This window comes from Anolis sagrei, chromosome 6, assembly GCF_037176765.1.
Source record: "Anolis sagrei isolate rAnoSag1 chromosome 6, rAnoSag1.mat, whole genome shotgun sequence".
NCBI classification, from domain to species: Eukaryota; Metazoa; Chordata; class Lepidosauria; order Squamata; family Dactyloidae; genus Anolis; species Anolis sagrei.
The window spans coordinates 77725572-77739904 of NC_090026.1; the positions used below are offsets into that span (position 1 = coordinate 77725572).

The 14333-nt window shown below is 38.5% G+C and overlaps 1 protein-coding gene across 2 annotated transcripts in view; it reads left to right on the forward strand.

Moving 5' to 3' along the window:
* Nucleotides 1-14333, forward strand: part of LARS2 (leucyl-tRNA synthetase 2, mitochondrial) — an 84526-nt gene that overhangs the window by 22651 nt on the left and 47542 nt on the right. For both annotated transcript variants that reach the window (XM_060781782.2, XM_067470206.1), the window contains exons 8-11: nucleotides 8103-8210; nucleotides 8876-9035; nucleotides 10292-10396; nucleotides 14013-14128. In XM_060781782.2, the coding sequence (XP_060637765.2) occupies nucleotides 8103-8210; nucleotides 8876-9035; nucleotides 10292-10396; nucleotides 14013-14128 (489 nt within the window). The remainder of the gene's footprint in view (nucleotides 1-8102; nucleotides 8211-8875; nucleotides 9036-10291; nucleotides 10397-14012; nucleotides 14129-14333) is intronic.

Consider the following 14333-nt stretch of genomic DNA (forward strand, 5'->3'; position numbering starts at 1 on the left):
TGGCACATTGAAAGGTTAGAATTAGTAGTCACAAAAACAAAGTTTCTGGATTATATCACCTACTTTCAAAGTAAGTACTGCACGATTAAACAGAAAATAACACTTTCAAACCAGGAACATATTTTTTTTCAAATTTTGTTACATAGTGTAATCAAATCTACAAAAAGTCAAAACTGCTAATGTGGAGGGGCAACTGTTTAGTACAAGTTACATTATTCAGCTATATCGTGTTGTCTTCTGCTTATGTTTACAAAGTATTATGTACTGTTTTACAAACACTTTTTGGTTTCCTCTTTGTAGTCATCTGTCTTCCATCTGTCCATGTGTGTGCCCTCTCCTCCAGTTCTCAGTTGCCGTTTTGCTTGTTTAGAGACTGGTTTATTATGTCTGACAGGTTTTTTTTTCTCTTTCATTAAACTTCTACTATTTAAATTATGTGTATAGGTTCTCTTGCTGCATAAACCTTAAATACAATTTGAGATGTTCACTTCTGGATGCTAATCCTTTCTCTTTGCAACATTTCAGATCTGTTTTCAATCTAGGTCAGCACTTTGCTAGGTACTTCCAGCTTCATAATTCCCTCATATCTCTGTTTCTTAGCAACTGGTGCTATTGACTGCTATCTCCAAATGGTCTCAGATTTGCCTTGTCTATTGCTAGATTCTCATCCCGGCCAGGCGTTTTCTTTTTCTTGTTGCTCTGCTGCTGCCACTTGCTATTTTTCAGAAAACATGTTGGAGTAATTCTCAGTGGTAAACATGTTTCTGACTTCTCCCTATGTATTATAAATATATCTTATAGATGAGGATCACTGATCGGACTAATCATCTCATTGTGTTGATTAAAGGTGGGCAACATGTAGCCTTTCATCTGTTTTTGTGGCCTCCTCTAGACTCCCTCCACCTTTTGAAGGTACCAAAAAAATTGCTATTCCTGAGAGTATCCAATCATGACAATTGTCTTATCAAATAATGGAGACAAGTTTTTTTTAAAAAAACAAAAAACAGTTCTGAAATATAACATAGTTACTTTTGGTTGGGAAGGGATGCAGAAAAACTGTATATTAGAAGGGGGTGTCAGTGCATGGCATGCCCTAGAAGGGGTAAATCCGATCTCCATATTACCAAGATTGATTTGCCCTGTTACAAATGAAGTATCAGGCTCTATGCCTGATACTTCCCTTCTGAAATACTGTTGCATCGTGTATGGTTACAGAGAGTTTCATCAATGCTGATGATAATGTCATCCCCACTCAAACAGGGAGCTTTGAAATGTTTGAACAGAAGCTCTCTAAAGCTTTAGGTGCTTTGGAGTTTTACCTATTACAGGGAAAACAAGCAGATTCCTAATCCATCTAAAATGCAGACATGTGCTTTTCATCTTAAGAATAGACAACCCTGCGGATTAGCTGAGAAGGAATCCCACTGGAGCAATTCAGCACACCCAAATACCTGCGAGTTACTCTGGATCATGCTCTGACTTATAAGAAGCACTGCTTGAATATCAAGAAAAAACTGGGTTTTAGAAATAATATCATACGAAAGCTGACTGGCACAACCTGGGGACTACAACCAGACATAGTGAAGACACCTGCCCTTGCACTTTGCTACTCTGCTGCCGAATATGCATGCCCAGTGTGGAATACATCTCACCATGTTCAAACAGTTGGTGTGGCTATTAATGAGATATGCTGCATTATTACAGGATGTCTATGCCTTACAGCACTGGAGAAATTACACTGTTTAGTCAGTATTGCACCACCTGACATCCATCAGGAAGTAGCAGCCTGTAATGAAAGGACCATGGCATTGATATCTCCTGCCCATCCTCTGTTCAGATATCAACCAGCACGCCAATGTCTGAAATCAAGAAATAACTTTCTAAGATCTACAGAGATACTCGCAGGAATACCTCAGCAAGCAAGAGTCCAAAAGTAGCAGGTTAAAACCCGGAACCTTGATCAGTGGCTGATACCAGAAGATAAACTCCCCCCACCCCCCGGCACACAGAAGACTGGGCGAGTTGGAAGGCACTGAACAGACTGTGCTCTGGCACCACAAGTTGCACAGCTAACCTTAAGAAATGGGATTACAAAGTGGAGTCCCCAACATGCGAGTGCGAAGAAGAGCAGAACACAGACCACTTACTACAATGCAGTCTGAGCTTTGCCACATGTTCAGTGGAGGACCTTCTGACAGTGACACCAGAAGCACTCGAAGTTGCCAGCTTCTGGTCAAAGGAAATGTAGTATAATGCCAGATTTTTAACTTTGTTTGTGGTTTTTCCAAACATTACAACTGTATTCTCAATTAGCTTCTGACATGATAAAAGAATAAATCTTACAGATTGATGCAAAATTGCTGTTTTCACCAGTGGTCACAGTTCTGGCTTTAGAGTTCTCATGCTCTTGGTGTCATCTTCCTAACAAATCTTTCTGGGTTGAATCTTATTAATTTCTTAGATAAATAGCCTTCTTTACTAGAATGTTAAATTACTTCCTTGCTGACCTGCCTTAAGGGTGGAACTGTAGCCTGTCTCTAATTTGAAGTTGCTTTCAGTTAAGAAATGAACTTCAGCTCATTTTACTTCAGATATCACCTGAGAGGTTTTTTAAAGTTTGTCTTGAAAGTTTAGGAGACGAATGAATGATTGTTAAATTTAAGCCATACTGGTCTGGCAAGCAGTATATTTACCAGTCATTTAGGTTGTGTAGAATAAGACCTTTGTGGCAAGAGCAGCTGAAATGAGACTGGAGTCCCTGGAGGCATGGATCAATTCCTTTTCTCCTCTAGATTTGTTTTGCTAGGTCAGCTTCAAGATCAGGTATTTGCTACCTCTTTGGAATTCACTGCGATAGCTAGCACAGTGAGAGACTTGTTTGTACTGTACTCAGCTGTGTCTGCTATTGATTTTTTTCTCTCTCCCACCTAGTTAGGTAGCTTCAGTGTGACAGCGAGCTTCATGAAGAAGCACACTTTGTCCCAGTGCTATCTTTTCTCATGATTGCTTCCAGCATCACCAAGTTCCTGAAAATATTTCTTTTTCCCAACAGTGCACTCAGCAGCATGCAATGCCTCTTGGCAAAAATCACATTTTGATGTTGTGCAGACAAGTGTTTTGTATATAAGTTTCATTATTTCATGACTCACAGCTGTCACCTGATGGAGTGGGTATCTAGAGAAGTCAGAGCTTGGAATATTACTATTTTGGAGTATAATTCCCAGCATCTCCCATTGTCAAGGCTAGAGAGGGATTCTCAGACCTGTAGTTAAAACTGTAACCTTTCCGAGCCCTGATATGAGTTTGACTTAGCAAGCCTCATAAAAGCCCACTTGATTTATTTATTTATTAGAATATTTATATGGTATTGCTTTTCACTTTTAAAATGCAAGATTGGCATATCATCACCATTATTATATTTATATTTATTTATATAGTGCCTTTTCTCTTTTATATTATATTATTTATTTACTTTATTTATACCTCACCTTTTTCCCTATGGGAACTCAAGGTGGCTAGCAATCCCACACTTTGCTCATAGTTTTTAAAATGCAATACAAAAATTAAAAAAATAATAAATTAACGTAAAAAGCAGATCAAAATACAATTAAAATGCATTTTAAAACATACAGTCCCCCCCCCCCCAAAAATCCCATCCACAACCTCCACTGCAACATGCCCCTTGACCTTCTCCAAACACCTTCCTGTAGAAAAAATTTTGACCTGCTTGCAGAAGGCCAGCAGGGACGGGGTTGTCCTGGTCTCTCTTGAGAGCAAGTTCCACAGTCTGGGAGCAGCCACCAGAAACACCCTCTCCTATGTAATAATAATAATAACAACAACAATAATGATAATACAATTAATAATACAATTTATTTATATTCTGCTTTATCTCCCCAGAGGGACTTGGAACTGATTACAGTTTATATATATAGGGCAAACATTCAGTGCCTGAGAGGTTTTGTAACTGTTTCTTCAATTGTTTTCACTGCCACCTTTTGTCTGGTATTCAGGCTGAGTTATATGTGTGGAGAGGATACTTAGTAACACCCTTCTGGGTTACTATGATGTTTATTTTCCTCAGAGGGTTTAAATAACAATGACGTTCACACACAGGCTGTTGTAATGTGTTAACTATAATAAAATGTTTATTTAACAGGCTTAAACTCTTCTGGTATAAATGCGTAATGGTTTCTGTAAGTTAATGGCACAAAAGCTTTTGGTTACGTTTGATGTACAATTCTTAGATAGGTACTGGGTTCAAATTTAGAGTTAACAAACAGGAGATTATCTCAGGAAATTAATCTCTGATGATAATTCCAAACCAAATTCCCACTTTCTGGAATCTAGCCAAACAACCTTGGCCTAGCCTTCCTCAGGAATAAAAGAAACAGACCATAAGCAAGGTCCTGTTCCCACTGTCAGTATTCCTGGCTAATTCCTCTAGCCCTTGAATACTACAAAAGGTTAACCCAATTCTCCTATCTAGCACTATTCAACTGTGAACACCAACCGACTACCTAACTGCCAACTGACAAATCCCAACTGCCAAAACTCAAGCCTCAAATTCAAAAAGTACACTTTTCCCTCTATTTGAATGTTAGGCTCCGCCCCCTATTCCTAACCAGTCCTGGCCATCTTCTCTTTGCTTACTGGACTAGGACACGCCCCCTCTAAGAAAACCTGACCTAAGATGGCATCTCCCTGTTTCCCTATCCTAAGATGGCCGCCAGAGCTTCACTAGGCCCACATTGTAACTTCAGGCCACCAGGCTTCGCTAGGCCCACATTCTGGCTGCTAAAGGTAAGGGTTCTTCACAGGGTCCTATACCATTTGATCAATATTTTCATTTGTGTTCTCTGGTCCTTTTATATTTTATTGTTTTGATCAGGTTGATCCAATGTTCAATGTCTAACTCGTTACTGTTCAGGTCCTTTTTCCATATTTCAGACAATGTTTGTTTCAGGGGGAGTGTAACCCCATCTAACGCAGGCTGATTCCCTATTCCCAGATCTGTCTTTTGATTGATCAGGAGCATCTTTGTGTTTTCTGGATTAAGCTTCGATATGTTTGCCGTCATCCAGTCCATGGGGATCAGAGTAGCAGCCTGTAATAGAAGGAGCAAGGTACTGACATCTCCGGCCCACCCCCTGTTTGGATATCAGCCAGCACACCCAACGCCTTAAATCAAGAAATAGTTTTCTGAGATCTACAGAGATCCACGCTGGAACACCTCAGCAAGTGAGAGTCCAAAAGTGGCAGGCTCAAACCCAGAACCTCAACCCATGGCTGATACCAAATGAGAGACTCCCTTCTGGGCACATAGAAGACTGGGCAATTTGGAAGGCACTGAACAGACTGCACTCTGGCACCACAAGATGCAGAACCAACCTTAAGAAATGGAGTCACAAAATGGAGTCCACAACATGTGAGTGTGGAGAAGAGCATACCAAGGCCACCTATTACAATGTAGCCTGAGCCCTGCCACATGCACAATGGAGGACCTTCTTGCAGCAACACCAGAGGCACTCCAAGTGGCCAACTACTGATCAAAGGACATTTAATATAATGCCAAGTTTTTAAACTTTGTGGGGTTTTTTTTAAAAAAAAAACCCATTACAACTGTACCCTTGGTTTGCGCCTTTTATGATAAATAAATCCAGTTCATTACATTAGGGACATTGTAATGTTAGAAACTATATAATTAGAAAGCATATAATAAAATAAACGGCCTCAATTAGGTGATCACATGAGCTCAGTGGGGGTCCCATGACTGAAAAGCCTGTAACAGATGTGTATATAGTAAATGCTTATTTTACTTATTATGGTTTGCACAATGAAATATTAATATGAAAGCCTATTGTCGTTTATCTGTTGCGACACAACCTAAGCAGATTAACAAGCATCTGTTAACTGAATTCATACTGTTTTATATATTTCCTAATATATAAAATTAGGAAATATATGTGCATAATACATATTAAGGAATTTGACAGCTGTAGTATATCTGTATTTTTTTCTGATTTGAGTTTGGAATTGCAGTTACTAGACATTAAAATTTTACTAAAGCAATATCATCTCTTCCATCTCTCAGTGTTTAGGGGGAAGAGAAATAAACAAACATCTGCCAGCTTATAAACTGGCTTGTTTGCATTCTATTAATATTTCAGGGTATCATTTTAATACATTCTTTTTTCTTTAATGAAAGATTTCCGAGTTCTGTGCTCAGATGTTCAAGTCCCATTTTCATATGAAATCCCAGCATTTGTTATGGTTTCTTCCGCTTTTGCCTCTTGATGATGCAGATTGCTCTGACAGCCACCTTTTTGAATACAAATAATTTCCTTTGCTCTCTTGGTACATTATGTGAGTAATGCTTACTGTTGATTTGCTCTTAATGTTTGCCAAATTACATTTTAACCTTTAGCTACGTCCTTATTTCCCTTTTGGATTCATTTCCTTGTCTGAAATGTTGGCTCTGGTTATTTTATGCGGATTTTATCTAGTAATTTGTGTGCATTCCTTGTGGGGTTTTTTTCTTTCTATAAATTGGATTTTGTTCTCAATTTCCTTCCTGTGTGTGATCTGCCTTTGGACTCAGTCAAGAGCTAACATAGTACTGTCATTAAAGGGAAGCAAATAGTGGCAAAAAGTACATGCATCATCTTTTGCCGACATACACACATGCATCATTTTGCCTGTAATTTAAGATAACAATCCATGTATAAGAGGTACACTTGTTATACACAGATATTTATGTTACAATGAATATGTTAGTCTACGTGGCGCTATAGAGCCAACACAATATAGTGGTTTATGTGTTAGAGATCAGGGTTTGAATCCCTGCTCAGTTATGGAAGCCACTAGGTGACTTTCAGCAAATCACACTTTCTCAGCTTCGGAAGAAGGCAAAATCAAATTGCCCCTCAACAAATTTTGCCACAAAAACTAGGGTTGACATAAGTCAGAAAGGACTTGAAGGCATACAACAACAGCAATGATGCCATAAGACTTACTGTTGTTTTCACTTGAATAAACTTAACATTGCTACCCTTCTGTTAATATTGTTATCATTTTTATATAGCAACACCAGTGTACATCTATAACATTTCACAAGTAAAATAACAACAACAAACAGTCATTGTTATTTAATGTTAGGGAGACATTGCCATGACAGCTGGTAAAATCCTGTCTGTTTGGGAGGAAAACATAAAACCAGAGGCAAGATTTTAATACGTGGGATTTAATAGAGTTCTTAATATACTTAATATATTCTATAATATATTTTAGAACCCTTGTGCCAGCAGGACTGCTGATCAAAGGGAGATGGGTGAGCTCCTATTTGTCAGCTCCAGCTTCTCTTGTGAGGACATGAGAGAAGCCTCCCACAGGATGGTAAAACATCCAGGCGTCCCCTGGTAAAAGTCCTTGCAGATGGCCAATTCCAGAAGCGACTTACAGTTTCTCAAGTTTCTCCTGACAAACAAAACAATTATACACGGTTTTATTGCACTGCCATTTTACAAAATAAGAAAGAAGGACAAATTTAATAAGGTGCTGAAATGCAATGTATGAAGGTGTTATGGAATTGAGGCAGAAAATAATAGTTTTATCTAAATTACATTTATGATCTTTAATTCATTATAATTAGTGCCAGGATTTCCTCAACCTCTCATGTGGCATACAAGTTATCAAATGGAAGGAAGAGGGCTCCTTACAGGTTGCATGTGGGGATAGTCATAGTTGCCTGCTCATTGAGTAACCCCAGTGCCCTTTCGCGTGAATATATAAACTCTATGCTCAGTCTTTCCCAGCTTGGCAGCCCTCAGATATGTGGCTCACGGTGGTTATACATGGTGAGCGTTTTGATGTATCTGGAGAATTACCTTATGCCATCACCTCCATGCATCTATGTAGTCAGAAGAATTTGGATTATCTCTAAATGAAAAGAAAACAAAAGGAGGGAAATGAGAATTTCTGAGTTAGAAAGAAGTGTTCCTTATTTGTGAAGGATATATTTGAGAAGCGAACACAGAGCCAGATTTGTACAAATGTGCTACATCTATGTTTGGATTCTATAATTGTCTCTGTTGTGATTACAGTCCATGCTTGATGGTTTGTCAGATCTCCCTAAGTGGTATGGAATAAAAGAAATGCAAGCCAATTGGCTAGGAGACTGCACTGGATGCTACTTCGAGTTTGTTTTGAAGGTGAGTGCAATCACTGAAAATTGCAGTGACATTTCCCATAATCAGAGGTGTTAAAATATAACTTGTTAAAGAGGTTTGATAAAATTGGGCAAGGAACATGGATGCATCACTAGTGGATATAATGATACTCTGAGTAAAACAACAGCCTTAAAATGTCTTACCCTTGCTTCAAACAATAGTGCTACCACTATGACTGTTCTTTTAATAAGACACACCTAGTAAGCAATGTACAGGCCATAAGACAATAACAGGAGTCTTTGGAAGGTAAGGGGATGGATAGATGGCTGCAGAAATAGATATTCAAGGAAAATAAGTTGGCAGTGGCAGTTCAGGAAGCTTTAAATCATTCTTAAATCAAGTTCAGCCTTCAGGCCAAAACACTGTTGTAAATCTAGACAACTATAGATCTATAGATCTTGAAAACTTTTTTTTTTACTATAGCTCCAAGAACCTCCCAGCCAGCTTGGCCAAAGACCATGCTAGCTCCCAAATTGAGCATTCTGATTGAACCGAACCATTGTGTTCTCAGAGGCAGAATATGGCCTTCAGGAAATAATATGTTGAAGGATTTTGTAAACAGCTAGAATATTTAAGTATCACTGCATGTCGAAATGACCTATGCTGTTCTAAAGAAAATTGCAGTAACCTTTTCTGTCTGTTGTCAGGTTAATAACGAATCAACAGGAGAGAAAATAGCAGCCTTTGCATATGTACCTGAAGCCATTTATGGCATGTCTTATTTACATATCTTACCTGACCACAGACTGTTACATGGAAGTAGCAGTCTAAAGGAAATCTTCCAGAAAGATTTGATGCCAGGCAAAGGTAATTTTCTTAATTATCCTTTATTTCTAGTAGTTTCTAATTTCGTAATGCAGAGTTTTGTTTGTGAGTCCTAGCAAGTTCAACAACAACAACAAACAAGTTTCAGCAAAATGAATAATTCAAATGTAATGCTTTCAAATATGAATGGAGTGTATTTATTTATTTATTTCACATATTTGTATCCTGCCCTTCTCACTCTAAAGGGGGGCTCAGGGTGGCCTTACAGCAGCCAGCAATTCAATGCCAATATATACAAATATAAAAATAAATAAAATTGAAACCATACAATTAAAGATTAATTATTAAAACATCAATTAAAATCATGTAATCCAGATCGCAGTCCAAGGCCTGTCCAATTGTCAATTCCGTTTGTCAGTTATGCTTATTGCACTATTTACTGGTTGAAAGCTTGGTCCCACAACCATGTCTTAACCTTCTTCCTGAAAGACAGAAGGGAGGTTGCTGATCTGATTGCATTGTGGAAGGAGTTCCATAGACGAGGAGTCACCACTGAGAAGGCCCTGTCTTTTGTCCCCACCAGTCTTGCTTGCAAAGGTGGTAGGATCAAGAGCAGGGCCTCCCCAGATGATCTTAACTTCCGAGGTGGGTCATAGAGGGAGATACATTCAGACAGGTCAGTTGGGCCAGAACTATTTAGGGCTTTATAGGCTAAAATCAGCACTTTGAATTGTGCTCGGTAGCAGTCTGGCAGCCAGTTGAGCTGGTGTAATGGGGTTGGTTGTGTGCTCCCTGTACTCCACTCCAGTGAGCAATCTGGCTGCTGCCTGTTGGATCATTTGAACCTTCCAAACAATCTTCAAAGGCAACCCCACATAGAGCGCGTTGCAGTAATCTATTTGGGATGTAACAAAATGTGGACCATTAAGAGGTTTGAAATCTGTTAGGGCTGGTGAGCAAAGCCAGAGATTGGATAAAGATGAAAAGGTACAACGTGAATGAGCAGACAGGAGGTGTCCTTTCCACTAGGTTTGCCTGTACAGACAGTTTGCCTAGATGGCTAGAACATTAATCCTTACAGTATAAATGAAATAATAATTAGTCATAATCCCCAAATAATTCTAAAAGAGCAAACTATTGTACAATACAAGCCCCATATCCATGGGGGATGTTTCAACACACACACAAACAGATGGATACCTGAAACCATAAATAACACAAGCCCTTTATCTTGAGTAAACTTGGGTCGATCACAAGTTTATGTCTTTGCATTATACTTGCATTATTTTTTCTTCTAGAGTCTCTTACTTCAGTGACAGCTATGAACCTGCTTACCAATCAGGAGATCCCTGTAGTCATATCAGCAAAATCAGAGTTTGAAGGCTACCTTGATGCTAAAATAGGTGAGTATAAAAGACTCACAGTGTTTTTATGTATAAAGTGAAATAATAATTGAAATTGCTAAAGTTGCCATCTCTATAATCTAGTAGTGACATGGAAGGATAATGGATATTGCCGGCATAGGCTTTGCCAGATTCAACAGGTATCTCTCTTAGTGTAGTAAAAATATCATAGCCCTGGCTTCTCTGGCTCTTCGTCTCTCTAATCCAACCTCTGTCCCCAACCTGTTGTCATTACTAAGGATTCCAGCTGTGCTGCACTGTAAGTAGAAGACAGGGTGTAGAGAGCAAGGTTAAGAAGATATTATGATGATGTAAGAAGCTAGCTGAATCATATCAATGGCATGGCCAATCTAGCAGTGCATTCACACAATGGCCAACCACATTGCTAGGGGAAGTCCACAAGGAAGACATGAATACAGTTCCCAAGCAACCAGTGTGATCCTTCTGATTTGTTGTTTCCAGGATTTTTTAGAACTGAGAGTGTGTGATTCAGCTATAATGGAAGTCGTGACAAACAGTAATTAGTAGTCTTACCCACTTGAATTTGTCCAGTCCTCTTTTAAAAATGTCCAAATTGACAGCTCTTATGTCATCTACCAGGAAATCACACAAGATGACAATGTGCTGTGTAATTAAGTTCTTTTTCTCCATCCCGGTGCTTCCATCATTTAGTGTAGTGTTTTCCTTAGGAAAAAAGGCCAATATTTAAAGACACAAATATATAAAATGTACATGACCCAAGAAAGTAGGGAGAATGCGGATGGCCCTTGATTAGATGAGAGGAAGAAAGGCTTCTCCTTATTCACTTTCCCTGCACCATGTATAATTTCATATATTCCTGTCATTACTTGCTGTATGCCTTGTTTGCTTTTTTCTGCTTAGAAACCTTCCTTTATGTAACATTTCTCTATCAAAGAGTTGTCCACCTGCTTAATCATTTTGATTGCCCCTTTCTGCTTTGTATTATCCCCTTTGAAGCAGGAAAATGGTGGTAGCTTATTTCCATCACATCAAGAGATTTAAAGCTACGTATATGAATGTTTGAGAGTTTCGAACCTGTCAATCCTAGGTATACAGATATTTTTTAAAAATTGATACAAAGTTATGTTGGGCAGTCCCAAATTTGTGTTGCGCTTGAAGCACAAAAACCAAACTGATGCAATTATTGTAAGTTTTAATGTTAATTTATTTTTAGGTGAAGCAAAATGTTATCTTAATTCTTCTCCAGTTTAAACTATACCTGTTAAAGAGTGAATATCACTTGTTTCCTTTATCATTATCCTTTTTCCAGCTAGTAGCTTAAAGAAATAAACACACATTCAAAGCCTTTATTTGAGATGTCTATTAAATCAAAATCAATACAGGCAGTCCCTGACTTACAAACGACTCATAGTTACAAATGAGGGCGAGACAACAGGAAGTGAGAGAAATCTACCTCTAGGAAGGGAAATTCACTCCTAAAAATGTTTTCATGGGGAAAAGGTGTCTCCACTGATGATTTATCACCGATCCTTGTTTCCACAACAAGCCAAATTTTTTGAAGTCAGTTGTCACAGGGACAAATGATAGTAGTAGTAGTAGTAACAACAACAACAACAACAACTTTATTTTTGTACCCCACCTCCATCTCCTTGAAGGGACTCGGTGCAGCTTACATATGGCACAGCATGCCAAGACAAAGCATAAAATAAACACATTGTACAATACAATAAATTAAAATTATAGCATATAAAAACAACAGTTCAAAACTCAGAACAACGACCAATGACGTATGGTGACAACTGCCGTAAGGCATGGCCAAACAGTAAACAAGACAACGGAATGGGATAGTTAAGGAACAGGGCATGGGATTATAGCTAAAGGACAGCACATAGGATAAAAGTACAGTGCTATGTCATAGTAGGATGAAATCTTCTGAACAGGGGCACAGACAGCAAAATAAACACACAAGGATACAGACAGCAAAACAAATACCACAAGGGTGTTAACCCCCTATGCTATCCAAGCTCTCTCTCTCTCCCCCTCCCTCACACATACACACACACACACACACAGGGGCGGCTCAACCCATTACGCAAAGTAAGCATTTGCAGTATAGTTGATTTTGCCCAGGGGCGCTCTTGGAGGAAAATAGACCTTGACATATGTGAGTTGTAGTTACTGGGATGTATAGTTCACCTACAATCAAAAGAGCATTCTGAACTCCTCCAATGATGGTGGAGAAAATATATATCAGTGCTTGGTTGGGGGGGGGGGGCAAAATACTGTTTGCTTACCGTTGAAAATTATCTAGGGCCGCCTCTGCACACATACATACATACATACATACATACATACATATTACTGGAGATACACTTTAAAATGTACCTGTTCTGACTTACATACCAATTCAACTTAAGAACAAAGCTACAGAACCTGTCTTGTTCATAACTTGGGGACTGACTGTATGTGGAGAAAGGGAATGTGGAAGAATTAAGTCAATCATATCGTATATATATCAGTATCATAAGTATTGATAACCATCTAATTTCTCTCTGTCCCAAACCAAGTCCATATATCACCAAAATGCTAGTATCCATCCATACATGAATACATGACTACCTCCTCTAACAGCGATCTTGGAATGCCACAGGGTTTGTACAAGTATTACAAGTTTACCCAAAAAAGTATCCTAAACAACCTTTTCTAAAAGCCCAAACACACATGAGTATATTTACTCACCAGAAAACACTGACTGATTTTGCAGGAAATAAACTAGAGAACCACAAGAAGGAGACAATACTGTATAATGGAATATTATGGGAGGGATGTGACCATCCGGCTACCGTTCTGAATAGGAGCACTCCCCACTGATGTAATTGGTTACAGATCCCACTTATTTATCATAATTTTGATTGGGGCAGAGTTTACTCTTATTGTCTGGAACAGTTGACATCCCTCTCTCATCCGGTTGCTCAAATAGGATTTGACGTGTTCCTCTGTTTCAAAAACAGGTTTGCCATTTAGGGCAGGAACATCTGTTTTAGATGTGCACATCTTAACTTCCACACACACACCTGCCCCCCCCCCCCCCCCAAAACGTACACACTCTTTTTAGTTTTTGGTTTAAATAGACTTGGATATCAGGAGTCCTAAAATCTAGTAGAAAACCTTCAAATTAATAGGTTGAGCCTGATGTCACAGCAGTAAATTAATCTACTCAGGTATTGTCAGTAGAAAAATCAGGTTGAGAAAAAAAACCTCCAGCTTCACAGAATATGAAGCAAAAATAACAAGGCCAAGTTCATCTGTGAATACTTACAGCATTTAATCTGCAAAGGGCTACAATTAGATTGAACATCACGTGTTTTAGTTTTATAGGAATGGAAACATTTTTGATTTTAAGACTTGTTTTGTGTGCTGAAAGGAATAAACAAAATATGAGTTAAAGAAGTTGAAAATATTCATGAAGAAAGTACAGTTAAGCTCTGAATAGGAAACCTGCTTGAATTAGCTTCAATTTTTAAATTATAGAAAGTTATTTATTCCATTTCTTTTTTAAAAAAGAAATGGAATAAATAACTTTCTATAATTTAAAACTGTTTAAGAAATACTTTCCTTTATTTTCCCTTTTCAGGAATCCCTTGCACTGAAGCAAATGATGCTAAAGTTGCTAGGAGTTTGGGCCTGCCATTTGAAGAAGTTATTGAAACTCTGTCAGATGGCTCACAGAGATTGATCAACTCTGGAAAGGTTGGTGCATTGCTGTGAGTTTCTGCTTTTATGGAACACTGAAGGAAGTCTAATGAAAATTGAGTCGGAAATATTGTTCATTACATTATTTTTTTCACCATGCTCTTTAGCTGCCATAACAGCTTACACATGCCAGAGCACAGTCTGTTTAGCACCTTTCAAGTTGCCCAGTCTTCTGTGTGCCCAGGAGGGAGTTTCTCATCCG